The 21,606-nt window shown below is 41.2% G+C and overlaps 1 protein-coding gene across 1 annotated transcript in view; it reads left to right on the top strand.

Annotated features, from left to right (window-relative positions):
- The window catches only part of PLAGL1 (PLAG1 like zinc finger 1), a 47,613-nt gene extending 26,166 nt beyond the window's left edge, over positions 1-21,447 (top strand). Inside the window, exons 3-8 of the mRNA XM_088053313.1 lie at positions 6,184-6,339; positions 7,404-7,516; positions 9,757-9,906; positions 13,239-13,358; positions 14,916-15,412; positions 15,814-21,447. Of these exons, the coding sequence (XP_087909439.1) occupies positions 6,184-6,339; positions 7,404-7,516; positions 9,757-9,906; positions 13,239-13,358; positions 14,916-15,412; positions 15,814-17,089 (2,312 nt within the window). The 3' untranslated portion in view covers positions 17,090-21,447. The remainder of the gene's footprint in view (positions 1-6,183; positions 6,340-7,403; positions 7,517-9,756; positions 9,907-13,238; positions 13,359-14,915; positions 15,413-15,813) is intronic.
- The last annotated feature ends 159 nt before the right edge of the window (positions 21,448-21,606 follow it).

Here is a 21,606-nt window from a genome sequence, read left to right as displayed (position 1 = left end):
CACAGGGAGGATGGAGGTGAGGTGAGGGAGGGTGTCACGGCGAGTCCGTGTCTGGGTGCCTGAGGGCCAGGCTCACCTGCAGTGCTGGGTTTTAGGAAATCAGCTTGACCTGCTGGTCTAACTGAATGTATGGGGTGGGGTGGCAGTAAGGCATGTTTGCTGTTCTCTCTCTCTCTGCCTCTGTCTCCAAATATAGTAACTCATTTTTAAAGTTTTACATTTTAGTAGAGTGAAGTCATGTTCCCATGAATATGTTTAATGTTCAGAATGATTTCTGGGATGTTTGCAAACCACCTACCATTCCCTTTCCCAGGGAGGGGGCCCCAAGAGCAGTAGGCATTTATGTGCAGGGTGCCACTAATGCCTGGGCAGGACCAGGACTCCTCCTCGCCCTTCACCTCTGTCTCAGGAGCTCCCATCCTCTCACCAGAAAACCTGGGCATGGCAGCACAAGGCCTTGGTAAGGGGCCCGTATTGCCCCAGCAGCATGTCCACACTTTCTGTGCTGGTGCCACCAGGTAGAGACTGCAAGGCTTCAGGGTTTCCATGTGTCAAACACATGGGAACTCTCTGCTTGAAATCTAAAGTTTCCCTCTCAAGCAAACTGGAGTAAGTCTGCTTAATTTTAATTTATTTTTTTTCCTTCTCCTTCCTTGAGAGGGTGGTATTATTTTGGGTGCAGGGTTATGGAAAACACTGCACCTGCTTCCCAAATAATACAGTGTCATGCACAGAAGTGCATATTTCTTCATAGTGAGGTTTCTTGATTTATTTTTTATTTTTTTCCATGCAGAGCTGAGCAGCTGTACATCTCTGCTAATACAAGGTTTTGGTGTATAACATAGAAAAGATATGAAAAGGAGACATTGAGGAAATGTTCACCCATTTTGGTGCTGGACTAAGGATCAGTTTTTACAGTTAACAAGACACAACCTGTAGACAGTTTAGCATAACAAAATACCCAAAATTGATGGGATTTGAACAAAATTATTCGGAACTCTGGTAATTATAACAAATTCTAGTCTACTTCAATATAAATAGAATCAATTATTAATCAGTTAAAAATTAATTTTGCACATCAAATTTAGGATATAAGGCTTCTTTCATAAATGTTTTTTACAGAGAAAATGTGTGTCAGTGGCCCACAATAATGGGAAAATAACTTGTGATTAACTGTTTGCTAATTGAATACTTTGAATTTTTTGCCAAATAAATTGTAGAACAAGGATTTCAAGCTTTTCCAGCACAGAGTGTTGCAGAACAAACCTCAGTCTGGAAACCCTCATGCACCTTTGGCTAAGAGAACCAAGACTGGCATGTGCATCTCAGACAGAAAATATCCAGAAGGTGTTTTTGCAGTGCTCCTCTCTGTGAAAGCTGAACAAGGCTAATGGAGTGCTACAGTTTTACTCCAGAATAAATTACTGTTGTTTGCTATGCAAATCTTATGATTGTAATTAGGCTAGGATTTGGACTGCTGTGTACACTGATCTTTGTTCCCTCTGCGCATGGGAGCTAATTCTAATACTGAAAAACAGCGCAGTGAATGCCAGGGTCTGCTCAGCCTCTGATCATTTCTCACAGGATGCATTTGCTCCAAGTGGACAATTGAAAAGGAATGATTTACCTCTGCCTTCACAGGGAACATAATTGCACCACGGGCATCTTGTGGGCCACTGAAATGTTCAGGTACTGTGAAGTCTTGTTTGAAAGCGGGGGTCAGAGAAAACGCAGGGAGGAGGTCCTGATAGGCATCTAGTTTTTAGCAAACTGGTTTTAAAAAGTGATGTTCTGCTGCTGATTGGTTAAGGGTCTGGTGGCATGTGTGAGCTATCACAACAGTGATTGCAGTTCCTAGTATGGCTATGTATAGCTCCCGTTATCTGTGCAGTAGGGCTCTGTGTAACCGCAGCCCGTGGCTCCGTGCCCACACTAATGAGCTCTCCCCGAGGCCGGGCTTGTGCCTGTGGGGGTGGCACGGTGCTCCAACCGTGCTGCTGTTTTGGAAACCAGTTTGTTGACTGTGCTCAAGTCCAGCTTGCCCAAGCTGCCGTGCCAGCTTGGCTACCGCTGGCTGCGGGAGCTCGTCCCAGTGCAGCGTGGCTGGCCCCAGAGCTGTCTGGAGGACGAGGCAGCTGAGGCTGCCAGGCTGTAGAGGCTGCAGCAAAGGAAAGCTGTCACCTAGACCTGGACTGGGGTGAAGAACCAGCATGGTGAGGACGGTACAGGTGAGCCACACTCACAGCCCATTCTCCTCCCTGGGAACACAGCTACCAGTGTCCAGTCAGCTCACGCGGTGGGAGTGCGTCCTGCGGGCAGCGGCTCTCAGTTTTGTGATGACCCAAAGAGCAGGGGAAAGACAGGGGTTGGCTGCTGCCAACCATGCCTCCCAATATGCGGGAGAAGTGGGAGCAGAGGCATTCAGGGGCAGGGGTACCAGCTGGGGGTGTCAGGGAGATGTACCCTTCTCTTAGCCCCTCCAGAGGTGGTTGGCAGGGGTGAGCACCTCGTCCTTGCAGTGGCGGTGGTGGCTGCACACCTGGCCAGAGCCTGCACCTGCACCAGGGCTGGGCTCTTCTGCACGCCTGCCTCCCCACTGCTGCAGAGAGGTGCAGCAAACTAAAAATCCTAACAGCTACAAGATCTATTCGTTTTTACAGTCTTATCTATAGCTAGAAAGACATTATTTGGAATTTTTTCAGAATCATTGCAAGGACTGAGGAAGAATGAAGAAGTACCCTCTGGGGAACAATATAGCATTGTTTTTCTAAGGATATAGTTAATGACTCAAGCTGGTTTTTAACAGCTTGTAACTCCTGTAAATCTTGTTTATTTCTTTTTGTTGCCTACTCATCTAAATCACAACAAAGTAGAGGAATGGTGGCAGTTTTACTTTTTCTTGCATGCTTGCTCGTGACCTTGAATCCATTAATTTTATTTGGGTAAATACAATTTGAGGGAGCAAGGAAACGGAAAAAGTGTCGAGGTACCTAGCAAAAAGAAGAAGAAATCTGTGCCGAAAGTGATTTTTCTGACCAAGTGTTTTTCATTTCTAGTGCTAATACAACAAAGTGTGTGTTGTTTCCATAGCTGGATGCACCCTATTTCAGAACAGGTTAGAGTGTGTTCTGAAGCTGTTGTTAAAAATATATATATTTGCTTAATTAGCCAAGTTTAAAAAGGGCATAAAATCTGTGTAAGCATTATAAACTGATTTTTGAAAGATAGAGTTGCGGCTCTATGTACATTCCTTTGCCAATGGCATCTATAATTTAGCATTGAGACACAAAGGATCATGACTTGGCCTGTAATTAACTCTGAGGAAGAATGTGAACTTGACAGTTTTGCACTGTTTGTTTTGGGGATAGAAATTACAAAGATCTCAGTTTCCTTCAGTAGCGTCTAAAGTAATTCTATTTGCAGTGCTCCAATCCTATTTTTCTGGTACACCTGGCAATTTTTAGAATGCAATAAATTTGCAGTACAGGGCACTATAACATGTTGAGGTGAGGGGTCAAAAATACTGTGTAGTAGATGTAATTCAAGTATGCCTGTTAGTAAATAACTTAAGTTGTTCTAGTTATCTTCATGACCCATATAATGAAACATAGAAAACCTTAGAACAAGCATTGGACAGCTCTGGATGTTTCACAGAATTGCTGAATATTCTGAGTTGGAAGGGACCCACAAGTATGATCAAGTCAAACTCTTAAGTGTACAGGGACTGAACCAACCTTGGTGTTGTTAGCACCATGCTCTAACCAACGGAGCTAATCTCATATTTTAAGGTGTTGGGCAGCTATGCCAGGTCAGAATCCCAGGCCATGCTAACAAGGTGCTTAACAGCACTTCCAGCTCTGCAGGTGGTTTTGTTCAGGACTAGCTGATGTCTTTGTGCTGCTGCTGAGGTGTGCTGCCTGGGCAGCTGTCTGTGGGGCTGCTCAGCGTGGAGGCCCTTGCTCAATACCTGGTGGGATGCAAAACAGTTCCTGATTTTAGAGAGGACCCCCACTACTACCCATGTGTGAATCATTTCAGACCTTCTGTCTTGGATCTGGAGGAGCAAGGAGGGTTAGCTAATGAAGCACTGCTGCAGAATTTGGAGACTGATTCAAGGGATGCCCATTCCCCCCTACTTTCCCTTTCTAGCCCTCCTGTGAACTGCCCACCCTGGAGCCTCAGAGGTGGGCACAGCCCCGGGGCAGCTGGAAGGTTTGCTCAGTGATGAATCACAGAGGTATGGCATGGATTGATAAGGTCGTGTACTTTATGATTAGACACATCCTTCCTCTAACAGCAGTTCTTTGTCTCCATTTTGCTTTTGGTAATGTGTTTCGGCCGTTTGCATACAATGACTCTCCAAGCAGGAGCTGTTTGACTTGAGACAAAGTCACTATTATTCCAACCAGGCTCAGGAAGCCCTCATAATTTTGGTGCCCTCAGAAGGGTGAATTTCTTTAAAAGCCACTTAAGTTAAATCACCAAGGAAATATTTTTATTTTCTTGTAGCCTAGCTGTAAAAGATTTTATAGTACATAAACAAATGTATAACAAGAAAAATCTGCCTGGCAGCTATATTGTTGGAGTTTTTGTGCATTTTAAGTGATGGCTGTAGAGGAGCATGTTCTTTTTAGCACTAGCAAAAAACAAGTCATGTTTTTCAGCTATTCAGGTATGCAGCCTGGGAGCCATGGCAAAAGAAAACTTCCATGGTCCACAAATTATTGAAAAATTCTGACTATTGTAGTGCCTGCAGCCTGACCAACACACAAGTGTATTTTCTCAGTTGGAGTTGATGGAGAGCCCAAAGAACTCATTAGGAATCCTTTAGGCTTATCTGGGGACATTTTGGACTAGACCCTCAAGGTACGTGATTTAGTCAAGTGCCTGCCTGTGTTTACAAACAGAAGCCTTTTTGAGGTACCCTGAATATGACGTTGATGATGCTACTGTCCTTTTTCAAAGACTATCTCTGATGTCTCTCCAGGCAGTGTCTCCCAAGCCCTTTATGCTCCTTGGTTATGAGCCCCTGTCTGTGATGAAGCCTCACCTCTCCTGCCCCAGTCTCTGCTGCAGTGCTCCCTTGGGATCTCTTGGCTGTTCTGGCTCCCCTCTGCTCTGTATTGTCACTCACTGAATAGACTTGCTCAGCAGAGTTTTCAGAAGGAAAACAAAACGAGGTAGTCATGGATGACCAATATCAGCTTTTTTTTTTAACTCAGTCATAAAGCATTGTTAGCTCACTGGTTTGGTTTCTACTGTCTATAAAAAGGTTTTGTGCAAGAAGTCCCCTTTTTCCCATTGCCCTGTGTGACACCAGTGCTGAGATGACCTTCTGCTGGAAAGTCTCATTGCTCAGTTTTGTCACTGCTCTGTATGAGTTTCCCTGGCAACCAGTTTGAGTTGCACTGAACCAAAAATATCTCACTGTGCTGGGGGAAAGTCAGTTTGCAGACATGTATTTCTCTTTAATGAATTCTCTGGATGGTCCGTGTGTTCAGCCTGAAGATGTCATTGTGGAGAATCAACAGCTGGGAGATGTGGTGTGCCCCTTTTCCTTACTTCTACAGGCAGAGCAGCCTATGAGAAGGCTGGCCCTGCATGATTGTCAGCTGAGCTGTGGCTGTAGGACCCACTGTACTCATTTCTCATGGTACCCCGAGGGTCTCGTCTTCTGCTGAGAACGGTCTGTGTGGCAGACACTAAGTCTTACTTGGATTCCTTGGATCTCTGCAAATTTCAGAATTTCATAATCACAGAATGGCTAAGGTTGGAAGGGACCAACCTTACCTAGGTTATTGCTAACAACTTTGTCCACATCTCTGTATAAATATATGCATCTTGCTTTATAGCTGGGCATGCACTGAAGTCCAGTTTTGTTCCCATCCTAGTCCTTAAAGGCACGGTTTGTGACACCTCCAAATGAGCATGTGTATAAACCTTTGGAGGTCAAGACACACCAATTTGCTCAGGAGAGAATGCAGAAACTGGAGGTGTTATTTCAAACCTTCCTCGTTTAGTTTTGACTTGCAGATAATCTTTTCACTACCTAATGTAGAACACTGATGTGAAGAAAAGCATTCGTAATTCCAGATGTGTTCTCAAGATGACAAAATTAGAAGAGACTAAATTGGAAAGCAGTATGTCATTTTTAGTAACAGGTTCCCTTTTCTGGATTTGTAGGGTGTGAGGATTGCGGTAAAAGCCTTATAGGAGAATGCAAACTCCACGGACCACTCATCAGGGCTAAAGATAGGGTTATTCCCAGCCGAGCCCGTCTCACCCTACCTCACTACCTCACTTTGCGAGTGTTGGAGCTGAGAGCTGGAAACCAGCAGAGTAAGTATTTTAGCTCTTTTTTCCCACATTTGAGAAAGAGGAGACAAAAACACTAGCCTGTTTTCATGAGTAACTCAAGGCATAATCACTGGGCATTAGCACTATGAAGACTGTTTTCAGCTGAGCACAGCTAAAGCTCACAGTCAGCTACTGTTTTTTATGACTGATTTCTGGTAACAGACGCATAAACTGATGGCAGAACATTAGCCAGAGCTGGTGTGACATTTAGCTGTGAGCAACCAGTTAGCTCTGTTCAGTCTATCAATTTTTAATGAATGTTGAATTTGTATCTAATAATAACAGTCATGCGCTACTACTTTTTTTCTCTTTTCCCCAAGCATGCAAAACAGGAAAGAGTAATCAATGAAAGGTCAGAAGCAAAATGGTAAATTACATCCCTTATCCACCCCCTGCAAACTCAGGAGATCACAGCAGGGTAATTTACCTTTTGCAGCATTTTCAGTTCATATTATAGAAAGACTTTTGTTTACTTCTGAAAGCAAAGCAACTTGAATGCCCAAACATGAACAAAGGAATGATGTTCTTAGTGTGCAAATTTTCCGCAGCTACCTGTGTAAAATCAGTCCTGCCTAGATTGGTTTTCAGAAAGAGAGTGACAAAATGCCTACACTGTCACTCCATTGATCTGGCAGTGGAATAACTGGAATGATTAAGAAGGCTAATGGTGTGTTTTTATAGATTCTTTCCACTCTTATTAGAAGAGAACAGCCTCCCAAATTATGCCAAGAAGGAGAGGACTATGATAACATCAATTTGTAGATTGAGGAGTATTAACACGTTTGTGTTGCATACTCAGTTTAACATCCTGTCATGAATTTTTGGCACTTTTTATTCTATGTAGTTCCTATTAAAAAAAATCAATACCTATTTACATTCTTTTAAGTTTCTTCACCTTAAAATTATTTACTGGGCTAATTTGTCTAGAAAAATAATCCATGTGTTCTACACTATTTTGTTGATCTCCATTTTCACAATTGTAAGCATACAATAAGTAGATTGTGATGTCTGTGCTAATATTAGACTGCTCTTTGTTTTGTTCACAGTCCTTGGTGTATTTGCAAAGAAAGTAATACAGAAGAGAACACAATTTGGCCCTTATGTTGGTCAACTGTCTACAAAACTGACCTGCTATGATGAGAGCAGGCTAGTCCTGCAGGTAAAAACCCACTGCCTTTCTATGAAATGTGTATGTATCTTTAGCAGCTCATATTTATTTAAGTATTTTCATCAGTCAATTTGCCATCTGATCTAGTTCATTAATTGTACTTTTGATGTGTAAGTCACATTATCGGGCAGTACAGCATAACCTGAAGTACCCAAATGTTTCTGTATACTGTGTTTTCTAGCAATTTTCTTTCTTGCTTTCTAGTTTTACCATTTCTAGGGTGTTAGGCCTATCAGTCTAATAGCTCTTGATAAGCTTTTCAGAGAGCATGGCTGCTGAAGTTTCCTCCCAGATAAGACAAAAGGGTTTGTGCTTTATACCACACCACACCACTGGGAGGTTTGAGTTTGTGCACTGAGTGAGAGTGACAGAAATATGCACTAAGGCACTGGCTTAGGAGGGAGAAACAGTGCAGGGATAGGAAAGCCCTTCTGAATTAATTTTAAATGTTATTGTTATTAACTAATAATAATAGTTCATTTATATATAGACTTTGACACACAGTGCACTACCTCAGTGTAATCAGATTTAGAACTGTTATTTAGAGCTGGTACCTTCTGTTGCTGCACATGTAGGTACTGACTGTTTCACCTGGACCATCGCACTATTATTTTTACTTTATCCAGCAAAAATCATAGCCTCTCAGGACCAGCCTAGCTTAGACAAATCTATGTGGACATCCTTTCCTGCAGGAATTCCTTGGGAGCGAGAGTTGATCGCAATCCTCTGGGCCCCAGTCTTTGCATTTTGCTGTCAGGGTCATGGCTGAGCACAGCTCTGTCATACAGTGAGTCCATGGTCAAGCTACAGCCTCTGTCAGGACTTCCCAACAGGTCAGGGTTCTTCCGGAGTTTGCATTTCATATCAGGCCCTCTCACCCCCAGATAGAGAGACACCAGCAGCAGCAGTCCTGTGACACATTCTGTGTCTTCATTTGAGCTTTCTCGAGAAGCCTGGGGCTGGAAAACACTGTGTTGTGAGGAAATACTTCTGAACTTTAGTTTGAGAGCTTCAAAGTAGTAACAGCTTCAGTAGTTGCTGTAAACTTGATTTGCACATGGGAATCATCTGCCAGGAAAGTAGCACCGTCCATCTATGGGATTTTCATAGCATGCAGATACCAGAAAAGATTTGTTCTTCTCTATAACTAAATATCTTCAGTCTTTTGATTAGACACTATTAAAAATGCAGAAAACGTACTTCTCTAACAATGGATGGATGAGCTAAGCACCCAGTTCCTTCCTCTTCACCAAGCCATTGTAAACCACACCCTATCCTCTATCAGTCAGCACCATTTGCTTAAAAGTATACAGTGATAAGCACAGCTCTGGCTGATGAATGGACTGTTTCTTCAGAAGAGGAGATTAGAGTCCCAGATTTCCTACATGACAGCAGTAGCTGCCTTGACTTCTCCCTAGCATGAGTATGTGACCAAACTTGTCCAACAGGCAGGTGCTTTCATCGGAAACGTGATGAAGCTAGATAAAGTAGTTCCCAGAAGCAATGAAAATGCCACTCTTTTTTTGCAGTTACTTGCTCATTTACATGGTTAGTAGAAGAAATACAAACTGTGCTGGCATCAGGTGTGCGGCTTTGTCTCTCCATGTTTGAGACACTGTTGCAGAAAAGTAACTGTCTTATTTGAGGTCAGTAGTTTTTGCCTCATAGGGGCATTCTCTTGAGGAGGAATTTAGGAAGAATGAAGTAAAGGAAAAAGAAAAATATATTTCTGGCACAATTGTTCTTTTGTATTTACTTTTGCATTGTTAAGAGGAAAAAGAGAAGACTGTTAAAATGCCATTATGTTGTATGTTACCTCTCTGGACTTATTAACACAAGCTATACAATTGTTCCGTGCAAAATGTAGTAGCATTGAAGCTTGAGATTATCAAGGGCTCAGGAAGTAGATTAAGGCATAAAGCTTATCTTTCTACCTGCCTGCACTTAGTTCTTATAATACTATCTTTATATAACATAAAAATGATGAACTATAAATGGGAAATACATACAAAGGCCTACAGTTATTTTAGTGGTGGGGTGCTCAGCAGGTATTCATTCTTCACTTTCTTTTGCACTCAGTGTTCATTAAGAGTGATCTACTTCAAAACAACCATGATTTCAAGGGACATATGACCAAGATAGGTAACTGATAGCTGTGATTGCAAATTAAAGAAAAGTGCCTCCATATAGTTTTATCATATTTGTCCTCCTGTTCTCCCCCTTTGTCTCAGGTGTTGAAAGATGGAGGGAAGTACTTTCTGGACACTCCCAATGAGGACTGTGGAAACTGGATGATGTTTGTCCGGCTAGCCCGGAACCAAGAAGAACAGACCCTTGTGGCTTATCAGCACTGTGGAGAAGTCTACTTCACAACAGTTAAGGTAGTTAAGCCTACATTGCTTCGCCTCTCATCCAAAAGAAAATTTATAGACAAAAGATCTGAAAGACTAACTCTTCTACAATGAAAGATGGATTACATTCTGTCAGGAAAAGGTGTTGTGTACTTGCTGTTGTGGGTAGTGAAGAAATCGAGCCTAGGGAACATAAAAATCATTCACGATGCTAGTGTTTAAACTGAACACTCTTTAATCCCAGGTAGGTATATGGTGAGATTATTTGGCATTATTACATTCAACAGTACTTCATTCTGGAAATAACAAACAAATTCCTTTCTTTTATTTCATTTCTGGACACATGTTGTTTTCTGAGCACATTACTCTGTGCTCAGGAGCAGGGTGTTAAGTGAATCTTTATGTACAATTTTTCATGTTCGTTAAATCTGTAGACTTTTCAGCAAAATTTAGAATGCTGTAATGTTGCCATGAAATGATCAGTTTATGTTAGAGATTCTGGACTGCATCTTTGTCTGAAGAGAGAGAACAAGGTACTCTGTGTTTATAAATTAAACTAGAACATGCAGTCTTGGTTTTTATTGTTTTGGCCATTTTCTTTGGCAGAGTTTGTTTTAATCAGAAATAACTCTTTTTCACACTTGGGAAGTGGAAATCTATCTGTTGAACATAATGCTTGTGTATCATTGTGAGCAACATAAAAAAAAAAAAAAAGATTAGTGAAAAGTAGTTCCTGTGAATTAAAATCCAGCATTTCAGTTTCATATCCAAGACTGGCACACATTTCTGTGGCATAGTAGTTATTACAGTTTCTCCTTCATTTTTGTTTCTCCACCTGCACAGTGAGAAAAATGTTTACTGTATAGTGGTGATGACAGAATAACATTTCATACCCTTAAAGTCTTTTATAATGGTATGGAGTATAGCTGATTTGGGGATTAATATCAACATAATTATTAAGAAAAAAAGAAAAATGTGAGATAGTATATAATACTCTGAGACATATTTAGGCTGTGTTTGAGATTCTCATGCAGTCCATACCATTTGAGATTTCAGCTTGGTTTAGAATGCATGATATGCTTGTAAAATTGACAGGATTACTAATACTATATTTGGGAAGCATGAACTTTTCTAAGTAGTAGTTGTTATAAACTGGTAACTTTGAATTTCCAGTATAATTTTAATTCTATTGAACCAGTTCTCTGCTGACTTCAGCAGAACTCTGCACATTGACGTTAATGGAGAGTTGCATCCTATACACTGACACAAAGAGTGCCCTAGGATGAGGCATGTGTCTTGGAACCTTTGCTGTGCTGTGTGTCATAGAGCATTACTTGGGTTTTGTTTCTTCGAAGTCCCAGCATCATTCAGGGTGCTCTGGCATCCTGTAGATTTTGTCCTGGTCAGTGAAAGTGATGGCCTTGTGCTACACTTAGGCACACCCTGCTGGTCATGCTGTGAGGCCAACTTAGGGATGATTCTGAAGATACTTTCTTAAAACATTTTTAATAAAGTGTATTAAGATGGGAGTGGGATTGGCTCCTTTCCCTGCCGTTTTTAGAAAGAAATGGGATTTCAGTGACATGAAACTACAGCTACTAAAGCAGACATGTAAGTGGCATCCTGCCACCACCATTAGCTTACTTTCTGACCTAATGGCTGCAATCCTTAGAAATAAGTGCTTTAAAGGGTATAGAATTGTCAGCAAATAAAAATCATCCATGGTTGCTGTTGGTCTGATCCCAGGAGAGTTTCAAGTGTGTGCTGCAGTTCTCTTGTCACTGGTGGCACAAGGACAACTTGTAGTGGATTTGGATACTGATATTTAATATCAGTTTTAGTGAGATTAGAGTTTTTGAATTACTGGACTGTTTCACACGCTGATGCACTTGCCCTCCACCAAAGCCACATTGACCAAGTCTCAGCTCCCCATAAAGGAGATGGCTGCTAGTCTAGGAAAGCTGGGCAGAAAGTCATGACAGTGTCATGCTGTGCATTGTTTTGTGGGTAGCAGTCTCAGGTGTCACGGGCCAAGGTCCAAGACATCCTTGAACATTTGTCTCACAATGCATGATGAGCCTCCTAGTTAATGACTCTGCCTCATGTCCTTAGCTGAGTGGAGAATTCAGAACAAACCATTTCTGTTTAGGCCAGATGTTATCAAAATGTACACCCAACCCATACTGGTTGTAGTTAGCAAGGCAGGCTTGTGCTTGGGAGTTCAAAATTCAGTTTTCAGCATTAAACCCACAATTAACCCCTCACATATCTACATTCACAATCTACACTGTCTTTCCTCTACCATGCTTATCCCACACCAATATTACAAAATAAGTGGATTTTATGATGTTACATTTTCTGGAATAAGACTCAGCTGCTCTCTTTCTGGGCTAGTTTGTGGGGTTTTGGTGGTATGAGTTTATCTTAGTTAAAATAAAACTACAAGTACAGTGCAGTTTGGCTCTACCCTTGTTGCAGCAGTGTTGGTTTTAATTATAGATGAAGAAAATTGTGTACAGGGTCAGGGAGTCATATAAATGATAACCCCAAAGTTTAGTTTTCTCCTTTGCATTTAAAAAACTAATAGATATTTAGCCAGTGAGTGTAATCATGCCTCTTTTTTTCTATTCGCTGTATTATTGACTGAAAGTATTTGTCAGAAGAGGTCATAGTCCAGTCCAAGGAGAGATTTGGGCAAGCATGACTGGATGGGAGACTGCAGATTATGAGCTCCCTTAATCCTGTGGGGGAAGGCTTCAGTGGAAGGAGGGCAGAGTTAGAATAAAGCACACCCATAGCAAGCCTGACACGTTAGAGCCAGCCCATGGAAAGGCGACAATTTGGCTTGCAGTCCACCTATTGATCAGCTCTGCACCCGTGCTTGGTGTGACTTATCCAGGAGGCATCCAGGATCTTGTACATTCATGATGCATTTTTCCTTTGCCCGTGCCCTGTAGTTAAGTGTTGTGTCCAGTGGGCTTCCAGACATCAAGGAATGGGCATGGGATATTGCTTGGAAAGACTGTTGGCTGTCTGAACATCCCAGGCAAATACATCTTACTGAGCAAAGGTTTTGAGGATTGAGGCACCCCTCCTGCTACTGCCCCCCTCCCCCCCGCCCCAAATCTCTGTGCATACACAATTCCACTTGTAGAAATGGAAAGTGTCAAGCCCTAGTGGGCAGTAATGCTCAAAAAATGCTTGAATCTTGAAACCAAGTTACCAATAATTTAAACAGAGTCAAAAAATGCAGTTTGGGTAAGGACAAAACACTGCACACCCCTGCCCCTCCTATCTTTCTTATTGTTTGGTTTAGGAAAATTAATACAAGTAAACATGTGCTGTTTTTTTTCCATTTGCAGCCAATTGAACCCCACACAGAATTGAAAGTATGGTATGCTGCCGATTATGCCAAATTTATGGAAGCTTCTGCAGTCTTCATTAAAGAAGAATCAGATGTCTCTCCTTTGCCTCCAGTAGCAGTAAGTACCCCTACAGTGCATTGAAGCCATCACTAGACATAGTAAATTATGGTTTACTTACATGTTTTCTCTGTTTATATAACTCCAGTAATGCAAGTGTAGGCCATTGAGTACTTTTAGCAATTTTAGTCAAGCAGCTATTCAGAGAAAGGTTGTTCTTCCTTGTCCTGTGTTTGTAATCCAATGGATCCATCAGATACAGTCAGAAGTAAGTGGCACCACTTGACGTATTGGAAGGGCTTAAGATGGGCACTAATCTGTGGATAACCAAGCTGTCCAGTCTCAGACTATTTTCACTGTTTCCCCTTCTTTTGCTCTGACTGATTGGCCAGAGTACCCACTAATTATTTCAGTCTTTCCTGTTCAGTAACCCCTTTCTACTAATTCAAATACCTTCCCTCTGTGTCATAGCAGAAGTCCTTAAACTGATAGGAAAAGTTTGTTAAGCGTTGAAAACATGGCTGTGAAAATCAATACTTAATCTAGGAAGAATGGGAAGAATGGGAAACAGGGAATACAAATGAGCCAGTGATTCATGTTCCGAGAAGGCTTGTGAAGCCTTGAGAATATTCCCCAGAAGGAAAGTGTGGAAGAGCCACAGCATCAGACACAAGTCTTAGCAGAGAGGAGGGCTCAGTCTGGAAATAAAGATGGAGTGGATACAGCCTCACCATGCTCTCCAGAGCAAGCTAGCCCAAGACTAAGGGAAAAGAAGGACAGTTTATGAGAAGCTTACATAAAAGGTAGATGAAGTTGAGGATGTACGTGGTCATGCTTTAATTGGAAGTACATTTCGTCAGTGATTCAAGTTTTTTGGTAATTGTTTTTTGTCAGAATTTTTATAATATTAGTATTTAAAGTGAATTCAGCTGGATCCAGGAGAGCTCTTATTTCCATGGAAGTAATGCTTCCAAACAATACATTGTTTGGGGGAAAAAAAAGAAGAAAAAGAAAAAAAAGTGAAAAAAAAGGCTTTAAGTCAGGATAGGCTTGGGATCCCTAATCCTTAGATGTTTCTTGTACAGTTAATGGAAGTCTAATGCCAAATGTCAAGCTAAGTGAGGAAGTCTCCCCTGTAGCCATGGACCATTGCTGTGTGGTAGAGCGTGGAGTCGGCCCAAGACACAAGGAAATCTGTGTGGCTTAACTACATTTTTGTACAGAAACCCATCCCATTTTTGTGTGGCTGGAATAGCAGATAAACTGTGTCAGTCCAAGGATAAAGTACAATTTACAACTACTTTTATGAGTAATTTTATAAATGCAAGAGACTTTGAAATTCAGTAAGCACAGATAAACAAAGGTGAAGGACTCAGAACTATTACAGTAAATTCTAAACAAAAACAAGTAAATCAGTATTTAGCTTTTTTTTAAAAAAGCTTACTTTTCCTTTGAGTTTTTATTCCTGGAGAGAATCTATTGCCAATTGAAGAACTAGATGGTAGCAACCAAGGACAGTGATGGGTCTTAGAAAAGCACAGGAGAAGATGAGTGAGAAGAATATGACCTTTCCTTAGAATGATTAGTAAGAAAGACCTGTCTCTGTTCTCATTGCAGGAAGAGCCCGTAGACCCTTGGATATGTTCCAGCTGTGGAAGCACTTTTGCAACTTTTGCTCTGCTGGAATCCCACCAGTGCATCCATAAAGACCGAGTCCTTCCTACAAGGTTCAGACCACCAAATAAATTAGGACCTGTGAAAGCAAAAAGCAAACTCAAAGGGAAACTGAGAGGAGCATCATTAGGAAAAAGCATTACTCAATGCTTTGGGACCATTTCCTGTTCCTCTGCCGCAAAGTTCAGCTGTGCCAGCTCAGGAAGTGCTTGTGGTGCTCTCGTAAGATTTATACCTAAATGGAGAAATGGTCGGTCTTCACTGCTGAAGGGAAAAGAGGTGAAGCAGCCAGATAGTTATCCCTGCCGACTTTGTGGGAAGATATTTGATTCCATTGACAAGCTCACAGTCCACACTTATGCGCACAAAGGGGAGCGTCCCTACAAGTGTTCACAGCACGGATGCACAAAAGCCTTCATTTCCAAATATAAACTGCTCAGGTACAGCTCTGAAGGCATTCCTTTTCTGCTGGGTGTGTGGGGGATCAAAAAGGCATCTTTTTCCTTTGGGGTGTTCTAGCGACAGTTAATCCCTGAGGCCCAGTCTTTATTATTACTGTTTTTGATAGAATTGGAGAAAACTAGTCTCCCTTAATTATGGTGGCTACTCATAAAGATGGTGTTGAGCAGTTTTAATCTACTCTATGCTTTATGATCAACACCTTCCTTCCCCCCACAAAATTTAGGCTTTTGCTAATAACCTTAGAAGTTGTGAGAATGCCTTCCTTTGAGAATTCCAGTGTTTTCAAGTTTTGAGTCTGCAAGAGTAAACGTACTAGAATGTATATAAAACAACATTTTTTTGTGTGTGTGTGTGTTCTGTTTTTTTTTTTTTCTTGTAGGCACTCGGCCACTCATTCTCCACAGAAATCTCACCAGTGTGGCTACTGTGAAAAGACCTTTCACAGGAAGGACCATCTAAAGAATCACCTTCAAACTCATGACCCCAACAAGATGGCCTTCAAGTGTGAAGAGTGTGGCAAGAAGTACAACACCAAGCTAGGCTATAAGAGACACTTGGCTCTTCATGCTGCCACCAGCGGGGACCTCACCTGTAGGGTGTGTGCCCAAGAGTTTGGTGGTACTGAGGTTCTGTTGGAACACCTCAAAAGTCATGCAGGGAAACCGGCTGGCAACATGAAGGAAAAGAAACATAAGTGTGACCACTGTGAGCGTCACTTCTATACCCGTAAAGATGTGCGACGTCACATGGTGGTTCACACAGGCTGCAAAGACTTCCTGTGCCAGTTCTGTGCTCAAAGATTTGGGCGGAAGGACCACCTGACGCGCCACACTAGGAAGACTCATCCACAAGAACTGCTGAAGAGCAGGTTGCAGAATGGTGACTCAGTGGGTCTCCTTGACCAGGTCTTTTCATATAGACTGAAGGAAGACACCAGCATGCTGTCCCCTCTTCCTGAAAGGGTCCCTGTGCCAAATGGGATTGTGAACAGTTCAGAAACAGAGGAATATAACTGTTCACATCTTCATTCCCAGCCAAGCTTACAAACTGCTCTTCCTCCTGAGTCTTCCCCTCACTTGCAAAGGATGGGCTGTGCAGACAGCCTCCCAGCTGTCCCTCCCACACCATGTTCAGCAGCCGTCCCTATCAACCTGAACCTTCATCAGCCTAACAAATATGACCTTAGTTCTACCTCATTTGCCGCGGGATCCCTCAAGAATCTACCGATAAAAGTGGATGTTAAAGGTTACAACGTGCACCTTCTCGAGGACCTGCCCTTACCAGAACCTCAGTCTCTCCACAAAATCAATATGGAAGAAGCTTCCTCAGGGCCTGTAGGGGATACTAACAAGTACCCAGTGCACAAAGAGACAGAGGCAGCAGCTGAAACTGCAAGCCTGCCATTCATGGATCTCACTCATGTGATGGGTTTCTGGCAGCTCCCACCAGGTGACAACCAGAACACTATTGGGGACATCACAACGGCATTTGGCTCAGAGGACCCATCACACAGGCTGAATGGCCTTGGCCAACAGCAAGGTCTTCAGCTAGCAACTGGTGGGATGGCCATAAGCCAGCTGCATCATCTTCCTCGCTCCTTTCCATCCACTACAAATTCTGTAACGTTGCCTCACTTTCACCATGCCTTCAAGTAATCATCACCCTGTGTGGGCTTTTCCCTTTTTTTTTTAAAGACTTTGCTTCTTCCTTAAATCTGTTAGGACCGGGGTGGTTTTGTTTTTGTTTTGTTTTTAAGAAAAACTGCCCCAGATTTTTTCAAAGCATGTTATGAACATGGTAGTTAAATTCAAGATGTTAATAAACAAGAAGCTCTATTTTTCATACTATTAGTTTTTTAGCATATGACAACAGTAGAACTAACATATTTCCCTCAGCTCCCTCTATATTTTTGTTTCTTTTCATGCAAACAACTGAATAACTATCCTCAATGACAGCAAAGTATCATAACAGGCACAATAAAACAATGGCTGCTGCAGTAGGAGAAATACAGTTAGGGTGGATGGGAAGAGGGGGGAGATCACAAAGAAATCTATTTAATGAGCCATAAATCACAGCAGATTTGTACACATGGCAAATGTAACAAATGATTTATCAACATCAGATAGATTTCTGTTATGCACTTAATTAATGAACTTTATTAATCTTTAATTTAAATCACAGTCATTCCAAGAGTAAATATTACATCTTTGTTTCACCTTCTTCAGTGGAGATCATCACTATTATGATTATGTTAAACTAGATTTTGTTTTCTGACAGGCAGTTCAGCTATGTGCCTCTGCTGCCTTTTTCCTAGGGCTGGAAATAACTACCACTTCTGAACAACTGTGTAAGAACTGCTGTCTTGAAAACATGCAGTTCTCAGAATGGGAAGTGAATTGTCTCAAGTTAGAGCAAAACATTAATTTTCATTTAGAGCTGGATCTGTCAAGATATCAGACACCTCTCTCTTTCTCTCTCTAGTAAAGCACTTGAGCATTTGCTTAAATTTAAGCTTATGATATCCTGTCAACAGCTTGATTAATTTAACACTTAATAAAAAATCATGCATCCTACCTAAGGGGCCTTTATTCACCTTTTGTTGATAAAAATGGCCATTGTTTAGTCTGGGAAATGATTAATAATTGTAACCATCTGAAAATATGGGCTTTCACTGAAATCCAACCCTGGCCCAAGTGGGACCCCTGTGGAGCCAGGGACAGATCTATGCACAGAGGGGCTGTGGTGGTGAGCTGTTGCTAAAGGGCATGGAATGATTCACATGGACATGTCTCAATGGTATGACAGGAAAAGAAGTAGCTTTATTTTCTGACTCCAGTATTTATAGATTCTTGACAATGACCAGGGATTGGATAATTAAGTTACCACCTTCCCAATCACATGGTCATGTGAAATGTCCATCAAAGATGTTTCTTAGAAGGAATGTGTAAACACTTACGTTTATAGTTACTTTCCTGGGAAAGTAACTAAAACTATGAAAAACAAGATCAGAAGGTTTAGTTTTCAGGGCAACAGTGAGTTGACACTGAGCCCTGTGCAAAACCGGTTCTGAACCTGCCTTACAAGTGCCAGCTGAAATTAGCAGGTGTGATGATGGTTGGGGCTGTTTTACTCATGGGATTTCTTCTCAGAAACATTGGGACTGCTGCAGTTGGACTCCAGCCTTTGTTTCTTGCAGACTAGAGCCATGGGGACTTCTGTTTGTCAATGAAAAGTTCCTGTGGACAGTATGTTGGTGTGACAGTCCTATCACCTGATGCATGAACAAGCAGAAATTGTAAAAATCACATTTTCCAGTAGATGACATTATTAAACAAAGAAACAAACTCTTCACAATTTACTTTGTTGCCTAACCAATAGTTACAAAAAAATAATCATGGTTTTAGTGGATGGCTCAGTTATTAATGGATTCTGTTTCATCTAAAACAGACACAGAATTTCTGAATCTGAGTAAATTATCAAACTATAAGAACTACTCTTCTATTAAATCCAAAGAGACTTGATAGTACCCAATGGTCATTACTAATATAACATGGAGCAAGCATATTCTCTTCTCCCTCATTAATCACGGGAATATTTCTGGAGAGCTTCAAATAAAAAATAGTTTTTATGTGATTGCTGTTTTGCTGTTACTGAGCAATGGATCATTGTAGCTGTACAATGTCACTGAATATTCTTACAAGCTGATCGGTACTTGGATCAAGGACTGTCTTATTGCCGTTCATGAGAGAATATGTTCTGCAGACGCAGTGCTGAGGGGTTTTTTTTTTAATTTATTTTTATGAAAATGTTTGGCATAAGACAAACCAAAAGGAATTTTAAGGTCATTCCTGTAATGACAACAACAGGAGGGGAACAGGTACTGCACAGTTGTGTCCAGTGAGTAGTTATTTAAATTACAAGTTCCAGAATAGGGAAAAGGCTGCAAACAGTGTTATATGCATGTTCTACAGCTAGGCTTGTATTTTCATCTAGACTTGGAAAGGTGTGTGTGTGTGTGTATATATTCATTTAACTGTATTTTTTCCCTGTTTTGCAAATTGTATTTACTTGGCTTCAAGCGAGTTTATGTACCTGTAAGAAAACCCAAAAAACTAAACAACAACAAAAAATTTTTTGCTACAAAAAAAATTTATAGCACTGCCTGATCATACACATTTTGTTATTTTGGTTTGTGCTTTTATAAGAGGTGTCAGTAATTACTGAAAAACTTTGCCTTGAATTTAAATGTGGTGTTAAGAAGCAAACATTATGCAGACACTGAGCACATTCTTTCATCTGTTCTTTCGGCCCCCGGGGCAGGGTACCTGAGCTCAGGCTGCCAAGAGAGGTGCTGCTGCCTGATCTCAGCCTCTTCCAAAATATGGAAAGATGATAAGCATTTCTTACCAATGCACATGTAGCTACAGGTTAAAGACAGTTTCATTCAAATAAAAAGGAAGTAGTGACTTTTGATCCATTTTAAAATACTTCAAAAGAACACAGTGGTGGTGTCTGCAAGTAAAGCACAGAAGCAAACCTTAAATGTGCAATGCTGCTTAAACCCATCAGGCCATTCAATTCTCTTTTTCCAGATTCTTGACATCATAAATGTAGCAGAAGCTGATGATGTCCCATGACAAAGAAAGGCATTATTATTTCAAAAAGTTATGTTGTCAAATACAGTTGTTTAAAAATTCTTGCAACTCGAGAGACATGAGATACTCCCAAGTCATCCAATACTGTAAGTGGGACTGGACGTTCTGAATATGTTTGTTAGGGAGACCTCTGTGAGCATTTCTCAGAGGCCATCAGTAGCTGAGGCTCAAGCTGCAGGACATCTCTCTGGTGGCACTGCCTTTGGCTCCTGCAGGGCTGTGACAGCACCAGTGTGGGGAGAGGCAGCCCCCCACATCCACTGGGGGTATGGTGGACGAAGGCAGCAGCCCAAGCACTGACTGACCAGTCCTCCCTCTTTGGCACAGCCCATTCCTCCTCCAAATGTGAGAAGTGGATCTAAGGGCAGAGAACTGCCATGGAGAAGGTAGAATAGGCCATGGCACAGCGGCTAAGAGGTGGGACATAAAGATCTGTGTGATCTTAGGATATTTTAACTCGCATTCAAGTAGAGATAAAAATACTCTTTTATCTGAACTCTGCTTGAAAACCTGTAGAAGCAGAGCAGTATGTGGTGAATAAACAACAGCATCACTATAATCAAATCATAATGTAAAAGAACAAAATTTAGTAAACAATTCTCATAAAAAAATTATTATTTTTATGAAAGAATAAAAAATACCTGAAATATCAAGAAGCTAAATTTCTACTACAATGAACAAAAGACTGCATCCTCTGTGTAAACACAAGTAGATGTGTTGCTGAGTTCCCATCCTCTATCAGAAACCAAGCTCATTTCTTTTTCCTTCAGTTTTGTTTACCAACTTTTCCTGTTGGAACTTTCTATTTCCTTAGTCAATGGGTTGCTGTTACTTTCAGAGAGTTTTTCATAGCCAGTCTGAACTGGGGTGGTACATTCTGTATATTCATGATTGGTTCATTTCTAGTAGAATTTTAAAATGCTTTTCCTCAATACACCATTCCTGCCCTTATATTTTTTGGTAAGATACTGGAAACTAAGCTGTGAAATCCTACATTTCTATACACAGTCAGAAAATAATGCATAACAACAAATACAGTAAAATTTGCTCTAAATTTGAGGTTTCATTTATTTGGTTGTTAAGGAAAGCGACTGTGGTAACATTGCACAGTACAGTTTGGAATGAGTTTAGGGTTTTTTCCCTCTTCTTCCTGGACTGAAAGAAAGGCTAAGTAGCACTGTTTTAATATAGTGGCACTACTGTTGTGGCCGCTTTTTCTAACTCTAGGAGTTACAGTTGCTTCAGTGTTATCCTTTCTGTATCCATCTAATCACTATTATATGAAGTCTAAGTAGTTTAATTAAACTCTTTAAAATATGGTATTTATTACTGCTGTGTCCAACTACTTTTCATCTTCATTTACTTACTAAGCATTTAATAGGTAAGAAAATTCCTTATGGATTTTAATTGAAAGCCTTAATGAAAATTTGGGTTAAAAAAGGGTTAAAAAGCCCTATTTATTGCATCACTGAAAGTTTATGCAAGGTGATCCAAGGCTGAGAATGGATCAAGTGACC

This window comes from Pseudopodoces humilis, chromosome 3 (assembly GCF_049639895.1).
Source record: "Pseudopodoces humilis isolate 2021_Gansu_Grassland_sample_001 chromosome 3, ASM4963989v1, whole genome shotgun sequence".
Taxonomy (NCBI): Eukaryota; Metazoa; Chordata; class Aves; order Passeriformes; family Paridae; genus Pseudopodoces; species Pseudopodoces humilis.
Note: the sequence above shows the minus strand (reverse complement) of the source record. Positions and strands in the feature narration are given on the sequence as shown.